General features: G+C 41.2%; 1 protein-coding gene across 1 annotated transcript in view; it reads left to right on the top strand.

Annotated features, from left to right (window-relative positions):
• STK39 (serine/threonine kinase 39) overlaps positions 1–24,310 on the top strand; it is a 303,051-nt gene that overhangs the window by 78,955 nt on the left and 199,786 nt on the right. The window contains exons 3-5 of the mRNA XM_030916644.1: positions 1,646–1,754; positions 5,484–5,625; positions 7,442–7,497. Of these exons, the coding sequence (XP_030772504.1) occupies positions 1,646–1,754; positions 5,484–5,625; positions 7,442–7,497 (307 nt within the window). The remainder of the gene's footprint in view (positions 1–1,645; positions 1,755–5,483; positions 5,626–7,441; positions 7,498–24,310) is intronic.

Below are 24,310 nucleotides of genomic sequence, written 5' to 3' on the forward strand. Positions count from 1 at the left end.
AAAGAAAATAGAAAAATTAGTAGTTTCTACGGAGTTTATCTTTGGTTAAAAGCACTTCATTTTTATTATTTTTTTATTTTTTTGAGACAGAGTCTCACTTTGTCACTCAGGCTGGAGTCCAGTGGCACGATCTCAGCTCACTGCAACCTCCACTTCCCAGGTTTGAGTGATTCTCGTGCCTCAGCTTCCTCAGTCACTGGGACTACAGGCGCACACCACCACACTCAACTAATTTTTTGTAGAGACAGTGTTTCCTCATGTTGGCCAGGCTGGTCTTGAACTCCTGACCTCAGGTGATCCGCCTGCCTCGACCTCCCAAAGTGTTGGGATTACAGGTGTGAGCCACTGCTCCCAGTCAAAAACACTTTAAATAAACATATATTAAGGAACGTATGTAAGTGTTACATGTTACAGAATTTTGGCCAAGTTGTTGGATATGTAGGATCTTTTTAGTAGTATGAGGATTAGGCAGTACTGGACATGCAAAGATAACAGCCCAAATTGAGATGTTCTACTTGGGTAACTTTGAGTTAATGCAAAGCTCATTATTATTGAATATATTCATAGGATGCATAAATGTACTCTTCTTTCATCATTAATACATAATAGCAAAAATGAGTTTTCTTTGATCATTTAGGTTATTCTTGTCCTTTTTGGATAGCACCTTGAAAGTGAGTTACACTGGTCTGGTACCTTTGATTGAGAGTTACATTAGACTGAAGCTTTTATGGAGTCATCTGACAATAACTTAAAAGGACAAACTGAAATCAATATGAAACTGAATATTCCAGAAAAATGTGGTTTGTTGAAAGTTTCCATTTGTTTTATTTCCCAGCTTTGTTGTTTTATGTCTTTATATAAAACTTTTATTCTCTATAGCAGTGTTTCCAAGATGTAACCTACAAAGCGTTCTTTTCCCGCTTTGTTAATATGGATTAAACTGTGGCCGTTTATCTACTGCAGGACTTCTCAGAGCCTTTGACAGTACTAATATTCCCTGTGATTCTTTTAGAATGAGATGTAGTATCTGATGTTTCCCAAGCTTATTTTACTTCGCCTGCTGCACTCTTCCCTACCACCTCCTTTTTGTTCACTTAATGGAATATCTACTATGACAGATAGTTGGCAAATAATACTGTAGCATTTTCAAATGAATTTTCTCATTTACCATCACAGCAGTCCTGAGAAACAGAGACAGTTTTGTTGTCGTTTTCTGGATGAGGGAGGAGCTAAGATCCACCAGAGTTCAGGCTGGCACCAGGATGTAGGTGTTCTAGTAACTTACCTAGTCTTTTATCTCCCTGTCAAGCCTTCAGTTCAAGTATGAGGCTCTTAGTCCTACATGGCAGGGCTCTCTGCTGGCAGAGTTGGGGGATCATCTGGGTGATAACAGTGATCTGAAGTTCCTATGTGCAGTGGCTGGCCCACAGGGCTTTGTGGTCTCCTGTAGAGAACTTTCTAATCTGAGTTGATAATGCGGTGAGAGAGTTGGTCCTTATGTACCTTCTTTGAAGTAGTGGCTTAGGCAGCCCCTCAGGTAGGCTTTCGAGTAGGAAAGTTACCCAGGTACTCAACTGTGATTCACTTGTGTTTGCTTGCCACCTTTCACCCCATGGTACTATGTCATGTTTTGCTCTTTTTATAGAAAGAAATTCAAGCCATGAGTCAGTGCAGCCATCCCAACGTAGTGACCTATTACACCTCTTTTGTGGTCAAAGATGAACTTTGGCTGGTCATGAAATTACTAAGCGGAGGTAAGTGGATTTTGTTGTTGTTATTTGTTTGCTTGTTTTCTCTTCTTTTGTTGGAACCAGCATATTGGAGAAGACTTTAGATTGAATCCTTTCTCTCTTGTGTTTGAAAGTTTGTTTGGTTTCTCATTGCCTAGAGGATAACATCCAGATTGCTTCGCATTGACCTTCAAAGCTTTTCATAATTTCAGTTAACTTCCGAGAATATGTATGTCGTCTTCTCCAGGTATGAAATGCTCGACCTTCTAGTTTGAGAGGCAGCCCCCGGAATGTATTATGTGCTCTCATGCCTTTGTCCCTGACCTGCCCTTTTTCTCAGCCTTGCATCTCTCCTTTCTGTTCCATGTTCTCAGACCTAAAAGGTCACATCCTTTCCACAGTCGCCGCTTTTTTTTTTTTTTTTTAAGTTAGCCAGTCCTTTCTCCTTGAGTCCTTTCTTTTTAGCATTATTCAGGTCCTTAACACATTGCAGTTTGCTGAATTATCTCAGTGCCATTTATTAGAATGTTCTGTGATGATGGAAATGTTCTGAGGTGCTGCTATCTACTTTTCACTAATCCTATGTGACTCTTAAACACTTGACATGTGGCTGGTGTGACTGAGGGACTGAGTATTCAGTTTTAATTAACTTACATTTAAATCACCTTGTGCAGCTCCAGTATTGGACAGTGCATATTTAGATTGTGAACTTCGTGAAGACTGTCTAATGCACTTTGAATTCATTGAACTTGGCGCCCAGTAGGTGTTCACTAAATGTGGTTTCAGTTAACATGGGGAGAAATGTGTGCTGTATACTCACTTGCAGTGTTGATCAGAAGTGGCACTATTCGCATCCTATTGTTGCATTTGGGAAGGGAAAGTCACTTCCTTTCTCTAGCTTCAGATCCCTGCAGTGATGCAAGCCATTGACACTTTAATTTATAAGGTGCTTTCACATCCTGTATTTTATTTCTTTTAATCTTCTAACATCACTATCAGAGAGGGAATAATAATGATAACCGTTCCCTTTTTTGAACACTTAGACTCTGTGGCTAGATCCTGTCCAAGGCAATTTACTGACCTTACCTCATCTAATCTTGACAATATCCCTGAATGGCCTGTGTCACCATCCCTGTTTTTCAGAAATTACACCAAATCTCAAGGGAGTTTAGCAACTTGCCCAAGGTCACACACATAGTAAATGTTGGTGCTGGAATTTGTGACTCTAAAATCGGTTGACTTAAAAATTAGTATGCGGTGCTGCAAGTATTTACACTTTCATTTTGCACGCATGGGCACTGAAGCTTAGAAAGCCCAAGCGATTTCCTTGGGAACACCCAGCGTACCCACATCTCTGGTATGTTCTCTTTTGAGGGCTTCATTCCCTGTGTATCTTTCTGAGACACGAAGTCTGGTTTAGGATCAGAGGAGAACATTTTGCTGTGCCTGGACAACCCGAAACTAGCATAGCAGGATTTATATGACAGAGCCCATTTTAATCTGCAGATGTCGAGGGAGGTGTCTTAATGTTTTCCTTTTTTTAAAAAGAAACTCTCTTGGATGAAGCAGAAGCCCAAAAATGAGGTGACGAAGGCATTGTAATTGGCTTGGGTCTGCTTGTGTAGGTCTCGGTGGGGAGCCCTGGAGAGCTTAGTTCTGTTCTGTTTTCAGTCTTCCTCAATCTTATTAGTCATTGTTTCCTTGAGTGCCTACTTCAGTTTTTAATTAAAAAGAAAAAAAGAAGGAAAAGAAAAAGGAAGCCTGCCAGAGCTGGACTGCAGTGTTGAGTGCTGGGACTGCCCCTTCATTCAGCAGAGGGACTTGTGCTTTGCCAACAAGATGATCTTAAGCCATTCTCTTTTTGTGGGGTTCTACCAACTCTGACGAAACGAGAAATTCTGGTGACTTGAGACGCTGAATAGTCCCAAGTGCTCTGCTCAAGCTGAAGATTTAACCTTTTGCTTTTTTTTTAAATTTTTAAATTTTTTTTTTATTATTATACTTTAAGTTCTATGGTACATGTGCATAACGTGCAGGTTTGTTACATATGTATACTTGTGCCATGTTGGTGTGCTGCACCCATCAACTCGTCAGCACCCATCAATTCGTCATTTATATCAGGTATAACTCCCAATGCAATCCCTCCCCCCTCCCCCTTCCCCATGATAGGCCCCAGTGTGTGATGTTCCCCTTCCTGAGTCCAAGTGATCTCATTGTTCAGTTCCCACCTATGAGTGAGAACATGCGGTGCTTTTATGAAGCTGAGAATCTTCTGTTTTCTAAGGAGGATCTGACGGAAAATTTCTTTGTCTTTTATTTAAGAGTCCAATTTAACTTCTCTGAGCTTTAGGTAAGAACAGGTTTTTAAACAGGTTTCTACAGGTAAGGATGTGGGCAGACGTGGACTCTTACTCATTTTTCTTTCAGCAGGGCAGAAATGCATGCATGCCTGGTATGGTATATCCTTATACAATAAAAAGAAAATGTTTTTAGAATTATCATTTTTTAAATGACACAAAAATCTAAGAGTCAACAAATAAACAGAGTTTGTTTTTTTTTCTCCCCTCTGGGGGAAAATATGCATTTGTTTTCTTCTATTTCATTACATTGAATCTCTTAATGAGGGGCAGGCAGCTATATCTGATGGGGAAGCTCAATCCTCTTAGTTAATTATAAAGAGCCTAGAGCCAAATTCAGGTCCTGAGGTAAGCCGTTTGTTAATTCTTCAGAAATGTCAAACCCCCAGGTAATTCTGGCTTTTAAACTGACCCAGGGGTTTGGAATACTAATTAATATGTGTTGAAACATGAATTCACAGTGCTAAGGATACTAATCTGTATATGGTAACAAAGTACTAGGTATGTGTTTGTTTACTGTAAGTGTTAGTGCCTCAAATATATCAGGTAAATGAAATAAAGATCAGCCGGGTGCAGTGGCTTATGCCTATAAGCCCAGCACTTTGGGAGACTGAGATGGGCAGATCTCTCAAGCCCAGAAGTTCAAGACCATCATGGGCAACACGGTGAAACCCCATCTCTACAAAAAATACAAAAATTAGCCAGACGTGGTGGCATGTACTTGTAGTCCCAGCTGCTTGGGAGGCTGAGGTGGGAGGATCGCTTGAGCCTGGGAAGTTGAGGCTGCAGTGAGCTGTGATTGCTCCACTGCACTCCAGCTTACATGACATAGGCAGATTCTGTCTCAAATGAAAAAAGAAAAAGAAGGAGAGAAAATAAAGATCATGCAGTGTCACAGGAAGGAATCTTCTGGTTATAAGCAGAGGTCTAGAAACAACATCCTTCTTTCCCCCTCCCAACTATGATTTAGGTCCTCAGAGAGTGGGGTTTTTTCTCTCAGCAGTTCGCTTCTGCCTTTTCTCCTGGCCTCATACTCCTTTCTTTGTCAGTTCAGACTTTTTGCACCCTCTTTGGAGGGTTGCTCTTAGGAATTTTTGCGAGAAATGCTGTAACCAGTATTTCTAGGGAAAAGGAACCAACCATGGAATGGCCATGAACAGCCTTCTGGTTCCTGACCCAGAATCCTTCTCATTAAATTCACACTGAAAGTGCTCTTGCAAACTTGGATTTAGTGTTTTTGGTCATGGGGCTGTCATTCAATTGTTTGTTTGCCTTGGGAATATTTGCATTAAATAAACAAAACCCATATTTTGATGTTTCCATTACATTTTATACATAATGGAGTCTTGTTCTGAAAAGGTGATGAAGGTGATAATTCTTCTGTTTGTCTACTTAGGTTCAATGTTGGATATCATAAAATACATTGTCAACCGAGGAGAACACAAGAACGGAGTTCTGGAAGAGGCAATAATAGCAACAATTCTTAAAGAGGTTTTGGAAGGCTTAGACTATCTACACAGAAATGGTCAGATTCACAGGTATGACCCCTGCAGAAATGTTTAAATTCAGCTGTTTGTATCTTCAGCCCTAGTTTGTAAAGAATGTTAAGGAAACACATGTTGCAGGCAGGTATTGACATTACTTTAACTTAGGCTAAATAGATGGGAAAAAAGTACTTAAGAAAGAAACAAGTGAATAAATTTTGATGAATTATGTTGGTATCCCTGAGGATTGCTTCAGTGGCTTTCACTGAAATAAGAGTGGAATATAAAAAGGACTACATGGACTCATTTTAAAAAATCAGTTTTGGTAACTACTCTTGAATTATACTAATTGAACTAGATAGCACCTCTATCTTTCTAATACAAGCAAGACTATCCAAACATTGTAAAATGTGAATTATTTTTGATGTGGTGGTGAGAGGGAAGGAGGAGGCACACATCTTTTGTGACATAAAATGTTAATTCTTTATATAGTCAAATCACATAGAATATGAGTGCTTGATGTTTCAAGTGAGTTAGTGCTACTTGGGCTCTTAGTAATTATTGCAAGTAAATAGCCATCTACCCGTAATACTAATAATGTAATTCTCCTACCCTGAAATTTATATTTAATTATTTCTACTATATTTTTCTTTTTTTCTTTTTTTTTTTTTTTTTTTTTTGAGACAGAGTCTTGCTCTGTTGCCCAGGCTGGAGTGCAGTGGCATGATCTTGGCTCACTGCAACCTCTGCCTCCCGAGTTCAAGTGATTCTCCTGCCTCAGCCTCCCGAGTAGCTGGGATTACAGGCACCTGCCACCATGCCTGGCTAATTTTCATATTTTTAGTAGAGATGGGGTTTCACCATGTTGGCCAGGCTGGACTCCCACTCTTGACCTCAGGTGATCTGCCCGCCTCGGCCTCCCAAAGTGCTGGGATTACAGGCATGAGCCACTGTGGCTGGCCTATATTTTTCAATAATTAGAAACAAATTACTTTAGAAATCAAACTTATAAATTGCAGATTGTCATTTTTCAAAGTACTAAGATTGCACAGGTTTTATATGGTGAAGAAATATACTATATAATATTATAATTAGTATTTATAATCGGTCTCTCACCAGAGGAGAGAAGTTCATTTTTCAGAAAGAGAATTAACTTGGAATTGTACCCCAAATTTAAGTGGAAGTAGAGGAGCTTTACATAGACTGGGCTTTAATACTTGATAGAATGACAGTAGTGTGAGTTTCTGGGCAGTCTCTAACTCTGAAGCATAAAATAGAGAGTCTACTTACTGATGATTTAATTAAATTTGGATAATTACTTCATAGAAAATATTTCTTTCTAAAATCCTAACTCTCCCCCAGGAGTAAACTATAAAATGACAGTTGAATCCTTATACCTTTCTTTTTTTTTGTTTTTGTTTTTGGAGACCAAGTTTCACTCTTGTTGCCTAGGCTGGAGTGCAGTGGTGTGGTCTCGGCTCACTGCAGCCTCCACCTCCCGGGTTCAAGTGATTCTTCTGCCTGAGCCTCCCAAGTAGCTGGGATTACAGCCACCTGCCACCACGCCCAACTAATTTTTGTATTTTTAGTAGAGATGGGGTTCCACCATGTTGGCCAGGCTAGTCTCAAACTCCTGACCTTAGGTGCTCCACCTGCCTTGGCCTCCCAAAGTGCTGGGATTACAGGTGTGAACCGCCATGCCCAGCCTATCCTTTTAACTTTTAACATCTGTGATATAATCTTAATATTTATGAAATTATTATGTTAAAGAGCTACATTGTATGATATGTTTTAAAATCTTCCTGAGTGAATCAATACACTATAAAGTCTGTACCCTACAATTTATTTTCTATTTTTTTTTTTCCAATAGGGATTTGAAAGCTGGTAATATTCTTCTGGGTGAGGATGGTTCAGTACAAATAGCAGGTAAAACTGATACATAGAAAATTTTTTTACTTGATTACAGGAGTGTTACAGTTTCAAGGCACGTCGAATCGTTCCTGAGAAATGAATAAATGCATGTGATCTCTTTTAAGAATGATATTTACAGAATGTGTGGGTCCGAAGGATAGCATGTTTTCCTTATTGTTTTGATAAGTCATTAGATCATCCTGTGAAAAATACCATTTTAGTACGTAGCTTTTTGATAAAGAACAATTTTACTTTCAATTTTACTATGTTTTCTGCCTTTCACATTTTATAATGGTAATACTCATATAACTTCAAGAAACGCACTTGTAAAAACGTTTTCGATAGGTTTGAAAATTTAAAACATCATACACATCAATTAAAAACTAATTTATTTCTTAAGAGGTATCTGAAAGGATTGTGAACATTAAAAATCTGGGCCATGTTTTGTTCTTAACTCTGACCCAACATGGCTGTTCTTGACAAAGCTGGTAGGCTGGGGATGCAATGAATGTCTGTTGCATGAACACGCAATATCAGGTGAGCTCCTTCTATTTTGTTATTGGCCCTAGAGTAATCTTAAAGGCCTGAGATAAGATGTAGCCACGTCCATATTAACTCTTGCTTTACCCATGTTGTTGAAAGTCTGTCTCAGCAATCCTTTGAGCTTTCATGGTTTCTTTAGGGAGTGTTCTTGGCATTTTTTGGCTAGACAGTCCTTCCCTTTACTGGACTGACCCTGTCATTGCAGAGAAGAGTAAGATGAGCCCACTTGTACCCATCACCTGGTTTCAGTAATTATCAGTCTTTGGCAATTCTTGATTCATCTGCTGCTCCGCCCCTGACAACCCCTGACTCTGGTGCCTCTCCTTATCGTGGATGCTGGATTTTGTTCTTGAGCCATCTGAGTTAGTGCTTTGTGTGTGCATATCTTGTCTTCACGAGTGGACTTTATCCCACAGGCTAGGGACAGTTTGAAAAACTACTTCAGTTAAACAAATAACAGCTGAAAAACATCTGTGGGCAAAAATTACAAACTATCCAGTCCCAAAAATTTCAAACTCTCCAAACTAACTAGTTGTTCAGAGTGCAGGCTCTGGTGTCAGCTGACTTGGTCAAAATTCTGAGGCCACCACTTAGTAAGTAGCTCTGCCACCTTGGGCAGGTTACCAAACCTTCTTAAGACTCAGTTTCCGTAAAGAGGGGTAAAAATATAAACTACTTCATCTTCTTTGGTGAAATCAAGGTCAGTGATCTCAACAGTGGCTGACACATAATAGGCATGCAGCAAATATCAATAACTGCTGTTTTACCATGGCTGCTGCTGCTACTACTGTTGCTACTGTTACTACTGTTACTTCTGTTACTATGACTAACAGGATCACACTGATACTCCCTTGCACTGACTGGAGATCATGTGAACCTGGAATTGTCCTGTAAGAGCTTCAGCTCTGAGGAGAGTTTATGACTTATCAAAAGGTGATACTTATTAATTATGGAATTTGGAAGCTAACTTGCCATTAATCTTGCTCTAAGCTGATAAGGAAGTACAACTAATTTTCTGTTTTATGATGAAATGATGATTTCTCACAAAAAGGGTCAAAATAGTGAACTGCCTTTGAAATGTGAAGGCTGGTCAACCCCTGCCTTATTCTGTTACTTGGTCCTCTGCCAGTCATCTCATCCCATTATTCTTGTCAGATTAATGATCTGAGCCTCTTCCTGAGCCTTCTGGAACACACTGTCCTTTTCTTTTTCCCATTAGGAATGCCCGAGGTAAGATCTCCTGACTTTTTCCTTCCGTCACAGGCCTTTGGGTTTTTCCTCACTGCCGAGGTGTCTGTTGTGACCCAGTACGTGCCTGCACTGCGGGGGCTGCTGAGTTCAGAAGGGCTCAGGCAGGAAGCCCCTGTGCGGGGTGGTTGTGGGAATTAAGTGAATTGAAGTGTAGAGAGGGCTGTGCCTTTTCTGTGCCTGGCATGTGCTGAGGACTTTGTGTTCCAGTCATCCGGGGCATCCTTGGTATCTTTTTGAGTATGCAACTTCATGCTTGTGTAATAACAGAAATTAGAATGGCCATTTTCCAGATGTATGGTGGCTGCTTGACAGGCACCTAAATGTACAGCTTTGGCATCTCTGGAACTATTGCTTTCTGGAATTCACATTTAATTTCCCCCATATTCTCTGACCTGATGATAATATTGAACTAACACAGTATTTAAAGTTTGAATTTTTAAAGTGTTAACTGTAATATAAAGTTATTCCCTTAAAGCATTTTTAATGTGTCCTTGGAAAGGTAGATGTTCCTGCTGTCCTCATTTTGTAGGGGATTGACTTTCTTGGTCAGGCACTTGGTCACTGCCTGAACAAAAACAAGGACCAGGAGTCTCTGGATCTTTTGCTGGCATCCTTGTCGGTGGGTGAGATAGAGGAGGCGGGGGGAAGAGTAGAACGTGGAGACTCAGCAATGGCAGGAGTGAGACAGTCCCTTTTTGTTGCTACTTGGACAAATAATACATTGCTTTTACCCAGACTGTTTTTGCTCTTTTCCCTTTGTATCTTTATGCCTCTGAGGGGAAAGTAAGGTTTGAGGGAGGGGAGGTAGGGCACCTGTAGTTTGAAATAAAAGTTAAGAAGGGGAGAAGTTAAGTTTGTATTTATTTCTTTGAGTATAATATACATTGCCCACCTTGAGAGTATTATTGTGTGCATTGTTTTTCAGAAAGGGCATTTTTGCTATCCTAATAGAAAACATAATGATTTTTGTTTTTTTAGGGGAAACACTCACTTTTACATATGTATAAATTCCCCTTTTCAGAACTTTTTATCAGAAAACAGATTAAAGGGCCTGATTTAGACCATGAGAAAACCTCACTTTATTATGCAGCTAGAAGTATGGTGGATAGGATAATGTGCCTGGTTCTGTTTAACACAGTCCAAATTCTCTGGGAAGAATGTACATTTCTATTGAACACGGGTATAAAATCAGGAACTAAACATGTCTTGAGTGCTTCCTGTGTGTCAGGCCAGGTTTTAGGTTCTGAATGCTTTGAGTCTCATTTAGTCCTTAGCACAACTCCATGGGGAAGGTACTATTGCATCCATTTTACTAGGAGAAACTAAGTTACAGTGGGGAAGTCAGTTGCCCTGGTCACACGTAGAATAAGCAGTGTATCCACGCTTTGGGTTTGGGCAGTCTGACTCTAGAAACTGCCAACTCACATCTGTGGGATTTCCAGGAGGAGGACCTAAAATCTGGATTTAAATGACCTCACTTTGAGATGGAATATACCACAGCAGTCACCATCTCTTCTATGTCTTTGCATAAGTTTATTCCCCTTTGGACCAGGGAACATATTCAGCACCTTCTTCCTCCTTGCTCCTTCAGGTTGAGACACAGGGGTGTCCCTGGTAAGGTTTCAGTGGATAGGAGGAGCAACCATCTAAGCGTCATTTGCTATAGAATTAAGCTCAATAGTGACACCACAATCTTTTCAGACTGGAAAACTTCAGGTTTGATATAGTGAATTAGAACCTGAGGACTGCCTACTCAGGGTTTAAGAGAAAATGCTTTCCTTCTTACTGTACCTTCTATGCTTAGAGGTCCAGTGTGAGTAACTTCCTGATAATCAACTTGGATGCCCTGGAAAATGTAATAGATTTTGTTGCACTCACTGTGTGATAGAAGGGGGAGTGGCTACTTGAAAGTCATGTTCTTCCCACGGCATAGCATTTTATTTTCCAGTTTGATGCCCTGTCATATTGTCAGGAAGAGCTTAGTGCTTTGGCAAATGACTAAGCCTGTTTGTCCAGAATTAATGAGAGTCACTATTTTGAGCAAACAGAAATTCATATGAAACGGATCACTTTGGGATGGTTTCTGCAAATCTATTTAATCTAAGATTTAAAAAAAAATAGTGGCTCCTCTTAATGTTCTATAAAAATGTTGATTTCAGCACATTTGATATATAAAGAGCTTTGTAGACGCTTCCTACTACATTATGTAAGCTAGATCTCATGCTCATTTTCACTTACTTTTGCCTTTGAGGTGTGGGTGTGTGCTATGGTTTGAATTTTGTGTGCCCTCCAGATTCATATGTTGAACCCCAATCACCAATGTGATGATGTTAGGAGGTGGGACCTTTGGGAGGTGATAAGATCATGAGGGTTAAACCCTCATGAGTGAGACCAGTGCCTTTATAAAGAGGCCCAGAGAGCTGCCGTGCCCTTCTACCATGTAAGGACACAAAGAGAAGGCACCATCTATAAACAAGAAGGTGGGTCCTTACCAGATAGTGAATCTGCTGGTGCCATGATCTTGGACTTCCCAGCCGGCAGAACTGTGGTAAATAAGATTTTGTTATTTTTAAGCCACCCAGTCTAAGGTATTTTGTTACAGTAGGCCCAATACACAAAGACAGTGCTTATGTGTGTGAATGTGAATTTCCCTTCCCTGGTTTTACGTAACAGAAATAAAAACCGCTACTGAGCAAAAGCAACCTGGAACTCTAGAAAGTTACCATCAAACTGCCTCAAGTATGTACATTCATTCAAATCAAGCTTATGCCCTGGGTTTTTCACTGTCCAAAGTACATTGGTAGAACTTTGGGTAGCATCTCTTATTTACTGGGAGGGAGATTATATCCTTATCAGCCTTGAATGCATCTTCAGTGTAAGTCTGCATCTTGAATACTGAAAACCCCATGACTAAACGTGCCGGGAAAACATGCAACGAAACTTAACTTGCTTCTGTCACTTCGACGTTATCCATAAGGAGCCAGATGAAGGTGTGCAAGGTGGTTGAGTTTTTACACCCATAGCTGCTAGGTTCTTTCATTTTCCTTCTGTGCTCTTTGGCCCTCATAAAGTGCACTTTGCTGCGGAGGGTGGGGGTTGAAGAGTTATTTTTTTGTGTTGTAGGGATGAGAGGTTGCTGCTTTGAGCAAGGTAATATGGGCATCCGAGCAGCCCTGGAGTCAGCTTCTGATTAGTATGGGAAAGCTCCGAAAGCCCCCGAGGCCTCCAGTCAGGAAATGATGTCATCACATTTATGAGCACCTTGGCCCAGAGCAAGGGCTCTGACACCAGACAGCCATGGTTCAATTCTGGTATTGCTTCTTCTAGCTGTATAACCAATTTATTTATCTTCTCTGTGCCTCATTTTGCACATTTGTGTAATGAAAATATACTACAGCATTAGAGGAGTTAAAACACATTTTATTTTAGAATTTGCTAACTCATTGCTTTTGTATTGAAATTGGGATGGTGTCCTCTAGTTACTTAGGGTATGGTAAGCTCACGGTGGCTAGGGAGGCAAGGCCTTAGGCACTCCATCTGACCTCCTGCCATATTGTTTTGCTCTTCTCTTCTCTTCGTCCCATCAATTTCCTCAGTATCACCAGAGTGAAGAATCCGCAGTATAGATCTGACCGTATCTTCCTCTTACATAAAGTTTATAAGCATTGTTGTTGGAATAAAGCTCCAGCTTCCTAATAGTGGCAGATGAGGGACCTGCCTCTAGTCTTGTCTGCAAGTGCTTTCTGCTGTGACTTGAAATGCTTATAACTTCTTGTTCAGGGTTCCCCTTTCTTACCTGAGTAACTTCTTTTCATGACTCATTCATGAAGAATTCTTTCCTTGAGAAGCCTTTCCTGATTATTTCCTCCACCATGCCCACCTGCACCGGGCTAAGCACCTCACCCTGGTGGTTTGAAAGGGTTCTGTCCATCCTCTAGCTAGCCTATGACACAGCACTGAAATTGGGCCTCTACTTTACGGTCTTCCCTTCAGACTGGATACTTCCCAGAGGGATAAACTCTGTGTTGTTCATCACAACATCCCCAGATAGTACCTGACACATGGCAGGTGTGCCTGAACTTTGGGTCAGTGCAGTCTGCCTCGAGGCACTCGAGACACCCTGTCTCAGTGGCAGGTTATGCAAGTACATGTGCCTGTCGGTGGCAGAGGGAGCAGATGTGAGGCATAGCTGAGAGTTCAAATGAGTAAGAATATATCAGCTTAGCAGGGAGAGAGGCAGAAATATTTTAAATATTTAGGTATGTATACTACTGCATATTTTAAAGGCTGGAAATAGTTTTTAGTGAGCAATATCACTTCTGATGTTGGACAAGCACTGCCCTAGCCAGCAAGCAATGAAATGATAAAGTTAAGAGTGAAGCAGAGAACGTGAATGAAGAGCACTGGTTATACTCAGAAAACAGAATACACATGAAAATTAAAATCGGTTGGGGGAGGGTTTAAATGTTCTATAGTGAGCCAAAATATTTGTTTTGCATTTCAGGAACAGTTTATAGCTATGTGAATTATGGTTTGATGAATTACGACAAAATTCTCATACATGAATTTTTTTTTTGGCATAAGTGAATAAGGACAGTAAGTTAATATGGCTCCCTGGTTTTTGGTGTTTCGACAAATGGTTAACATTTGTTAAAAACTCTAGAATGAACCAAGAATGTAGTCACTTCTGGAAACTGAGGTTTTTGTTCCAGCTGTACACCATCAGTGAGAAATACTTGAGGAGATTGTAAGTAGCTTCTCATGCTTTAACAGCTGCTAGCAGTTGTTTGAGCAACAACTTAAGGAAATGTTACTGGGTGAACCTCCAATGGAGGAGAACCACTTTACTCTACTCCCCTGCTGGAATTTTTGCTCAGCTGTGCACGTTTAGCTACAGGGGGGACACGGTTGAGCTTCACAGAAGAGTGTCTAGGGGGGACATGAGGCAGATGGGACTCAGTCTCCCTCCTTCCCTCTCTTTTTTCCTTCCTGTAAGGGCCTGCAATATCATTATTAAATTAAATTTCACATGTTACCAAAAGCTACAGAGGTCTGGCTAAAATAAGAGTTTTTAGACTTGAAAGCTGAGCAGTTCGGTCCTTTGCTTATTTTTTTGTTTATTTTTCTTTTCCCCAGAACCTCCATTTGTATAGCCTGCTCCTTCTGTGGGGGAAAAGGTAAACGTTAGGTGTTTGGTTTCAGTGTATCCTCAGTGGTTAGCTGACAGGTATTTATTGAGCATTTGCTATTTTCTAGGCACATTCCTCTGAGCTGACACAGTGGTAAGCAATGGAGACATTGTGTCTACTGTCATGGAGTTTATAGTTTAGGAGACACATTAAACAGTTAACTATATAAATTTAAAAAATGTGTTAAGTGTGAAGGGAATGCACATATCTGGGTAACTTAAGCTAGCCACTTTAGGACTGGTTGAATAGGTTGTAATGGGGATAAATCTTAAATATGTATTATAAATAGGAATAAGTTTTGGTCAATACCATCTTGTAAATTATTGCACGTATCGTATGTTGATTATAGATTTTTAGGAAATTTAAATAACGTTAACCTGTGTTTACATTCTGTGGAATATGATTTAACACTTGATTGTATGTAGTGCACTTGAGGACACAGTAGCCAATCTAGGCCCCCCGTGGTCGTTCACTTACCGTCCTTACCCTTTGCTGGCCATAGTTTGTATCAGCTGTAAAATGATGTGCTTAGGTTCTCAAATTCCCTTTCAACTCTAACAAATGGATACCTTCAATAGAGAACTCTGTGACCCCTGTGCGGCAGAACTGCGCTTCTCACAGTCTTTCCCAATTCTTTTAATGGGAGAACCATTCTTCTGTTGAGTAGGCCAGAAATCTTGATGTTCCTCAATACTTGTCTTTCTCTTGGACTCTACATCCTGTCCAATATGTTAGTAAATCCTATGGTTGACCTTATTTCATCAGCTCCCTGCTGTCATCCTGGTCCACAGACCCATCAGTTCTTGTTTGGATTATTATGGCAGTCTCCTAAAAGGACCTCTTCTGCCTTTGTGGTCTGTTCTCTACACGGCATCCAGAGTACTGCTGTTAAACTAAGTTGACTTGTATTATGCCTTTCCTCAAAACCGTCCAATCCCTTCCCATTTCAGAGTGAAAATCAAAATCCTTAAGGTGCCTCGTGAGGCCTTATAAGATCTGGCCCCTCATAAGATCTGGCCCCTCATTATGTCATTGATCTCAGCTCTTACATCTTCCTCTTCAGTCAAATTGGCCTCCTTACCTTGCATGCTGCTGCCTCGGGATCTTTGCATGGGCTGTTCCTTCTTTCCGGAATACTCTTTTCCTTACCTCCTTCAGATATTGGCTCAAGTGTCACATCATTGAGACTTCCAGGCCTCATATTGTAACCCCCCTACCCCACATTTTGTATTCCCTGCCCTTCTCTATTTTCTTTGTTGTACACATCAGCGTACTCTCTATCAGTGGCTCCCTTAAGGTGTGCTCCTAGAGCAGCAGCAGCAGCAGCATAAACTTGATAAAAATGCAAACTCTTATGCTCTTCCACCCTAGACCTTCTGAATCGGAAATTCTAGAGGTAGGGCCCAGCAGTCTGTGTTTTAAGAAGCCCTCTAAGGGTTCTGAAACAAGCTGAAGTCTGAGAACTACTGCTAGGTATTATGTTTTGTAATTTAGCTTTTATCTGTATTGACCTCTCCCCCTTACAACCCTGCCCCAACTTAAAAGTCAGCTCTGTGAGAGCAGGGGTTTCTGGTCTACAGTCCCAGTACTTAGAACTGGAAGTGGTACTTAGTAAGATCTTGGCAAACAGTTGTCAAATGAATTAATAAACATCTGACTATATAGTAAATTTAGATTAAAAGAATATTGAGCAATAGTTCAGTGACTCTTCAATGTTAGGAGGTTTCAGTGTGAGGTTTTCTTTTATCACAGATTTGGAAATCTGCAGATTCTTTGATGATTCAACTAATCCTTCTGAAAACTTTGTAAAAAAATGGTGTGCATTGTTTCCTTAAATACTTGTAGCAAATGGAGTTGTGTTATTTTAATCTTCTCCCACAGGGATCATACCTTTAACATGTACAGATGGGCTATTGTGGCTTAATGGAGGCTTCTGATAGTAGGGCTAGTTGAGTGGAGATTTGTATAAAAAAGATCACCTGGAGGTATATGAATATTCTATTGGAAATTTAGACTTATTAATATTTGATCTAAGTTGTTCGTGCCTGTCTCTGCGAATATGGCCGTCCAGGAGCCCTCGCTCACTTTAGAAGCTTGCCTTTGGCTTGGGAAACAGCAATACCTGTATAATATACTTACCTGGGGCTCTCCTTACAACAACTCTGTCGGTTCAGCACAATCGTTCCTTCAGATGAAGCGTCTGAGGACTGCTGAGCAATTGTGGACTTGTTTAAGGTCATTCTGAAAGTCATAAAAGCATTTCACTCTCAGATCTCCTCAGACTTCACTTCTTGCCATTAGGTTTTGCCCCTACCCCACCAATATACTTCTTAACTCTATGCCTTCTGACAGTTCAGCAGCCCCAGGGCTCAGTTCCTTCCGTTGTAAAGTAAGGAAGGTTGACAAGATGTTCTCCAAGGACCTATCTTGCATAAAATGTTCAAATAACCCTTCATTAGCTGCAGTCACTAAAGACATTCTCAGTACTATTTTAAAGAATTCAAATCAGAGGATTATCTTGGGCATGGAGAGGAGAGTAAGCCAAGGCTCTGTCCTGTGGCTGCTTTTACCAGAACATCTTTAAAAATAGTCCTCCCACCCCACACTGGGGATCCAGGGAAGAATGGTTATGTGGTGTGGGAATTATCTGTGTTTTGCCTTTGTTCAGTGTAATTATCTTATTTAATAGAAAGTTGACCACTAGTGAGCTCTTGGTCACGTGTATCATCGGACTTGAAAAAGCTGTCTCTTGGCCTGGGACCTTCAGCACAGCTGGGCTGGGACTCCTGCTTCAGCCTTCCCTTATGTTGCTGCTCCAGGTGTGACCACTGACTCCACTTCTTACTGAAAACTCACCTGCTTTGGGGCAAGGGTGTAGCTCTGACATAGATGGGCAGATTATCTGTGGTTTGCCATTTTGTTCAACTGTTGCTCTCCACTGCTGTGGCTAATTGACTGCATCTGTCAACTGAATTTTGAGCCAAATATAATTGGCATTGACCACCACTTATTCTTTTTGTCCCTTTTAAGCCTGTGTTGCCTTGATTGAGAGAATGGCTGAGGAATTGGGGAAGGAGTAGCAGCCTCTGTGTTTTTACCAGGAATCATCCTGTTGAATTTTTTTTTTTTTTTTTTTTTTTTGAGACAGTCTTGCTCTGTCACCCAGGCTGGAGTGCAGTGGCATGATCTCGGCTCACTGCACCCTCTGCCTCCTGGATTCAAGCGATTCTCCTGTAGCTGGGACTACAGGCGTGTGCCACCACGCCCGGCTAATTTTTTGTATTTTTAGTAGAGACGGGGTTTCAACATGTTAGCCAGGATAGTCTTGATCTCCTGACTTCGTGATCCACCTGTCTTGGCCTCCCAAAGTGCTGGGATTACAGGTGTGAGCCACCATGCCTGACCTGAATTTTTCTTTCAATTTGTCTGTCATGAATTGATTTGATTCCTTGTAGAAGGTGCAAAGGATGTAGCCTATTTGAAGGAAACTGGTTGATGGCAGTGTCAAGAGTCTACATATGAGACCCCATTCATGGGAAGGCTTGCTTCTTTGTGTTTATTTTAAAAGATGAAACTGTACCTTTATGGACTGTCTTATGATTTCTTCTGCTGTCAGGAAAGGCTGTGAAATTGTCATTCTCTGATGTTTCAAAGAAGGTCATGACTACTGCTCCCTCATTAATAGGCAGGGAAGATGGATTTGTCTAGAGCAGTTGATAAGTGACTCTCTAGGGCCCAGACTCAGGAAATACTGTAGGATTATGTTTTTTGACTGTGAATGACTTGGACACCATGCCATGGTTGGGGCCATGTGTATAGAGCCAAACACAGCCATTGAACACCATTTGCTTTCAAGAAGGAATAAATAGAAATGAAAACCAGGAGCCTGATGTGGGGTGAGGGGAAGGGATTGGGTGGGAGTGAGGGTGTCAGAAGAACCTCTTTGGTTTTACCTGGTTCCTCTTGGGGTACCAGGTTCTCTCCCAAGCAAGATGGGTGGTGTGTCCCAATATATAGTGGTGTGTGAATAACTGATTACTAATAGTAAAGTGCCAACATATTTATTGACTTGCTTAAAAGATAAGCAATTCAAGGTTATCACTCTAATAATATGATATCAGGTTGGTGCAAAGGTAATGCAGTTACTGCCGTTGCTTTTAATTTAAAACTGCAATTACCTTTGCACCAACCTGATATCACCCTTACACAATTCATCAGAGGTTTTCACAAATGAGAGAGAAAGGAGTAGTGCCACATAAATCTGTGCTAAGAATGATGTTTACCTATGGCCTCTCTCCCAGTACCATCACACCTGCAGTGAGCAGCTGTTACTGATAAACCATTAGTAAGATTTGTGATTATAAATTATTTTCATGCACTTAAAAAACATTTCATAAAAATCTGTGTATTCCCAAAGAGGTGTGACATGTCTATGAATTTATTCTTTTGGACATATGCGACACAGTTGAGAATAACTGGGTTAGATCGTTCTGTCTGGGATGTCATTTATGTTTTTAGAATTGCCCTTGAACTTACTGTGTCATAAGATACATGAATATGCACACATAAATACTTTTTTCCTGCTCCTCTTTCTCCCCTGCCATGGTTCTCTTCATCTGAGGGGTGAAAGAGGAACCTGTGGAGTTGGCTGTGCATTGAGATCTTCCAGTTCCACTGAATCATGCCATAGTGCCTGCTAGGAAGACAGTAATCTAGAGCAGTGCTTCTCTTCTTCGATGTGCATTCAGTCAGCTGGGGATCTTGCTCCAGTCCAGATTCTGATTCAGTAGGTCTAGAGTGGGACTCAAGATTCTGCATTTAAAGCCTCACAGGCAATGCTGGTCTGGTTTATGGACCCCACTTTGAGTGACAAGGGTCTAGACTAGGATGTCAAACTTACTTCTGTCTCCTATTTTCCTAGAAGTGTGTTATTTTCTTTGTTGTAGGTTTATGTAAGTATAGCCCCAACAGCAATTATTGGCAAAAAAGTGAATTAGATTCTTCTTGCAGTATGTCTTCTTCCCCCTTGAGATGCCTCTGCATTTACTTGTTTTAATTTGCGCTTCTGGCATTAAAAGCCATGCTTGATACTGGAGCTGTTTTAAAATCCAAAATTGCACTGTGTGCTAAACTGTTTTCTTGCTAATTGTTTACCAAGTCCTTTTGGGGATTGCAGTGACTTTGGCCTCTGATGCAATGGTTAACCCTTAGCAGTCAGGAAGTGTGAATCAATGTGGCTAGACTGAGGAAAGGCAGGAGACTGTAAGAGTTAAGAAGCCTTTGGGTACAAATAACAGAGCACTGGTCTGAAAGGAGATTAAGCAGCAGAAACGTTAATTATCTCACATAGCAAGAAGTCTGGGCATTTGGTTTCAGAGTTGGTGCAGGGGCCTAGAGATGTCACGGAGGTCATGGACTCTTTCCTACTTTCCCTTCTGTGCTGCCAGTGGGGGTTGGGGAGCACCTGCCGGCATGGGTTGTATCAGTCCCTTACATCACATCTTCATGGGCTGTTGTCACTACTAGCATCACCTCTTCACATGACCATTCTCAAACAGGAAGGAGATTGGGGAGCAAAGGAGCCTTGTAGGATGGTTCTTTTATTCAGGAGAAAAACTTCCCTGCAAGAGCCTGTACTGTATTATCTTTGGATCTTATAGGTCAGGACTAGGGCAGAGCCACTGACCATTCACTGCTGAAAAAGAACGATATGCCATTCTTGGCTTAGATCAATAAGATGAATCTCCCAAGGCCTGGCAAACAAAATCAAGATTCTGGTAGAGAAGAACAGGATATGGATGTTGGGCAGTCAACCAACAGTGTGTGCTCCAGGAACTGATACTGAGAACCAATCATATTCTAAGCCTCTCATGGTAAAGCTTGAGGACCTGTTGCTCAAAGAAGGAAACGAGCAGGCAGTGTCTTTGGGACTTAACATTTAGGCTAGGCCTGTTCAATTTTAAAGCACCTCTTTGGAGTGGAAACATGGCTCCTTTGTATGCGTTGTGTCTTCCCTTGCTGCCTGTCTTCTTTCTGTTAGTTTTAGGGATTGTTGATGGCAGACTTACTAGAATCAGGATCCCACAGTATGCCTCTGAATAGGGGCCACATATGTTACATCACACACATTGCTATCTGGCCTTTTTGGCTGTGGGTGTGCTGGAATACCACTATAATAATAGAAGGAAAACTACTCCTATGTGCAAAGTGGCATGATTTCAAGAAGGAAGCTAGCTCAGTGAGTGTGGGTGGCTGCTGCTCCGGGTCTTGTTGCATCTTGACTTGGCCCGCTGGGCTTTCTGCTCTGCTTCTTGCCCTGAGCTATGCTGCGTTCTGCGGAACACAGCGCAGGTGCCCAGAAGTGCAACACCCATCTGGAAGATGTAAGTTATCCCTCTGCCTCCTTTGAGTCAGGACAGCAGAAAGCTTTCTCCTCCTCTGGGTTGCAGGGTTTCCTAGTGTAGGTTGGAGGGAAAGGGTGGCCCTCCCAGTTTGCACTCAGACTTGGCTTTCAGTGCCCAGAGGTCTGGTGACATTCTGATGATGGTCGGGCTCCAGGAAAGTGAAAAGTTGCGCCTGTTTCCTCTATAAACAAAAAGAAAACAAACAGAAAAGAATTAGTATCCAAAGGCTGGACTTAATTATACGTAAACAAAAAGCAGAAGTGGTGATTTGGTCAGTTAAAGGAGCGAAAGCACTTTGCTAAAGTATACAATAATTGAATAAGCATTGCAGTCAGAAGAAAACAATACTAGAATCCTGTTGGCTTCCATATAAATGCTGAATTATGGCCTAGGATGAGCTTTCTTGTTATTCTCAAATGCCCTGGAGGGAGAAAGATTTTGACCAGAGAGTGCTATGATCAGAAACTGCACTTTAGGAAGATTAATCTGGATGTAATAAGTAAGTCTGGACTGCAGTTGGAAGAGGCATGCCTCTGATTCTGTAACTGCTAACTGCTAAAGCCCTGACTTTCCCTGGTCTGTGTTTTTCTTCTCTCACCAAGAAAATCAGGCAAAAGGGCCCTGGGAATTAGCAGCAGAGGATGGTGCCTTCAGCGCTGAGTGTAGTATACTGGGCCCATTAGCCTGTTTCTTGTATTTATGTTGTTTAGGTCATGTCATAGTCATTCTATTTAAGTTAATATATTCCCCCATGTTAGCTCTCACTAAAAGGCCAGGATTATGTCTAAATCAAAGCTCTGTTAGCCCATGGTGTCTAAACCCACACGGTGCATGTACACAATTGTGCACAGCCATGTATACTGGACATAAGTGGATGCTGTACAACTGACACACATCCTAGTACAAAAATAATAAGAAAATAAGGAACTACATGGTTAAAAAAAAAAGCTCTCTTTAGTCTGTTCCCAACAGAATTAGGAAAATATTTGCTTCTGTTTTCTACTCATTATTATACAGTTTGCATAATTGAAGTCACAATGTACTTCCTTAATCATCCAACGTTGGTGGTATAACATTTTAAGGAAACCTGTGGGACTCGGGAAGGCCGGATGCTGGCAGCCCTGAAAATGTTCCCGGGTGTTTAGAAGAACATTTCAATTTTGTCAGTCAAGTCTTGAGAGTCTCTCATGAGAAAAAAACAACAACTGGGACTCAAACCAAATTTTAAAGGGATTGGTTTTGATATAAATATGACATTTAGGATTAACCAGTGAACCTCAAACCAGTTTTTCTGTGTTGGGTAATCACAACTTGATCTTTACTCAGAGAAAGAGCGTAGGAGTTGTGGAATCTTAACCCCATTATTGCATTTTGCATTTCCTTCTCAATAAAGAAAAATACAATGAACTTTCCAGAAAAGGAGACTAGGGCTAAGTAGCTGACTCCTTTCTGAAGGACTATGAATTTTATTCAGACCCTCAATAACTTGCTGTGTGTTCCTTGGCAAGTCATCTAATCTTTTTTATTCCTTCCTCTTTTCTTAATTCCAAATCATCGTATTTTCTTAAGAATTGGTCTAATCCTCTCCATTTCCAACCTCTCTATTCATATACAGGTTCTGTTGATTTTGCTCCTGGGCTATGGTTGTGGTCTTCCCTGCTTTTAGTCTTTTTCCTTTGCTGAACATCCCTGCATGGTCACTTTTTCCAAATGTTCTTCTTCTCTAACGAGAGAGGGAACGACAACTGTTAATTGAATCAGGTATAAGTTCCTTTACCTGGTACTCAGACTCTGTGGTTGGTTGGGCCCCTCAACAATCTCACGTACTTCCCTGCTTTTAAAAATCATTGCCTCCATGGAAAAGAAGCTGCTAGTAGGAAAGAACTCTCAGGGTCCCCTGAAGCTGTGGGGGCTCCTATTGCTCCAGACTCCCACTCAGCCACTTAGGCATCAATGTCTCTTTTAACTCATTGTAGCTACATTTTAGGAAGCTCTGAACTCTCAAACATTGATCCTGTTAGTCTCTGATCAAAGGTTGAAGTGACCTAAGTCAATGTTGTTCAAGCACAACTCGGGTTCCTTTTCAAAGAGAATAGCAGATACTGCAGAAGTTTGAGGTAGGTGAGGCTTGGGTACTCACCCATAGCCTCCCTTACAGGTTTTAGAGAAATCAGCTTTCAGACCAAATTTTGCCCTTCATTAGCGAACAAGCGCCTAAACAGTTCTCACAGTGTGTTCTGTAAGCTCAAGGAAATCCCAGTTCTTTTTCCTCATAGGTGAATGAAAAATTCATTAGAGGCAGACATGCCAAGATTCCAGATGCAGTTTTTGTTTTATCCTTATGCTTGCTATTAGGAATCCAACCATCCACGGAACTGGCTGGGGTATAGTCTACAGTTGGGCTGGACTGGATTGTTTTATTCTGTTCATGCAAGAGTGAGGAGTATATCTGAAATATTTTAGCCACTCTCTGTGTGCTAAGAACCTTTATTTTCAGCAGTGAAAGTCCATTTCTAACATGTATCGTACCTCTCAACAGGTCACTGTTTTCCCTAATAGTAACTCCTTTTGACAGTCAGTCACCTGGCTTATACTCATCTATATTTAGATTTGGATAATAGAAATACTTCCAGCAGTTGCCTCTGGCATGCTGAGTCGAGTGCTATCTGAACCCCCCTAGCACTGGACATTCTTGGTTAGAATGCCAGCTGACCACCTAAGTTGTGGTATCATAAACATAATATCACATGGCATATGTTGAAGTATTTTAGGTAAATTTTAGACATCATAACCACACAGTTGGCAGACTTTAGTTTTGCGGACTAAATTAGGCAGGAGAAATCTCTTTTCCAGTTTTTTAGAAATGAATTTGTTGCCAACTACAGTAAGAAAGGGAGTTTTTTCATAAAGATTCCAATGTTTGGCTTCCCTGGGAAAACTGGGATATCCAGCAATCCTGGGTCTACATTTCTTTATGGCAACTTTCTTCTGGTGCCAAGCAGCAGGGGCCTGCCTTGGACCTTGGTTGGAGGGTGCTGACAGTGGGCTCCAGGGCTTCACACAGGGCCCAGCACTCCTAAAGTCTCCTGTCACAGAGACTGACAAGGGCCCTTGTCACTGAGACTGTAGCTGTTGGTTTTCAGGACCCTCTTTTCTCTATTGTATTCCTGCCTGGCTGCTGTAGGTGTTTTGAGTTTTTGACCCTTGCAGCTGTCAGTTTTTCTTCTTGGCTCCACACTTGTGCTTTGCTCATGCCATTTCTTTGTCTGGAATTTGTTTCCTGTTGGGCTTCCTCATCCAAGTCTTCACCTCATCTTCAAGGCTGGCTCCAAGGCCCACTTTGGAGATAGTCTTCCATGACCATTATGGTTATAGCTCCTCTGCTTTTATACAGACAATGTGGTATTTGATTTTATACATTGCATTTGATTTTGCATGTTG

The sequence above is a fragment of the Rhinopithecus roxellana genome, chromosome 14, assembly GCF_007565055.1.
Source record: "Rhinopithecus roxellana isolate Shanxi Qingling chromosome 14, ASM756505v1, whole genome shotgun sequence".
NCBI classification, from domain to species: domain Eukaryota; kingdom Metazoa; phylum Chordata; class Mammalia; order Primates; family Cercopithecidae; genus Rhinopithecus; species Rhinopithecus roxellana.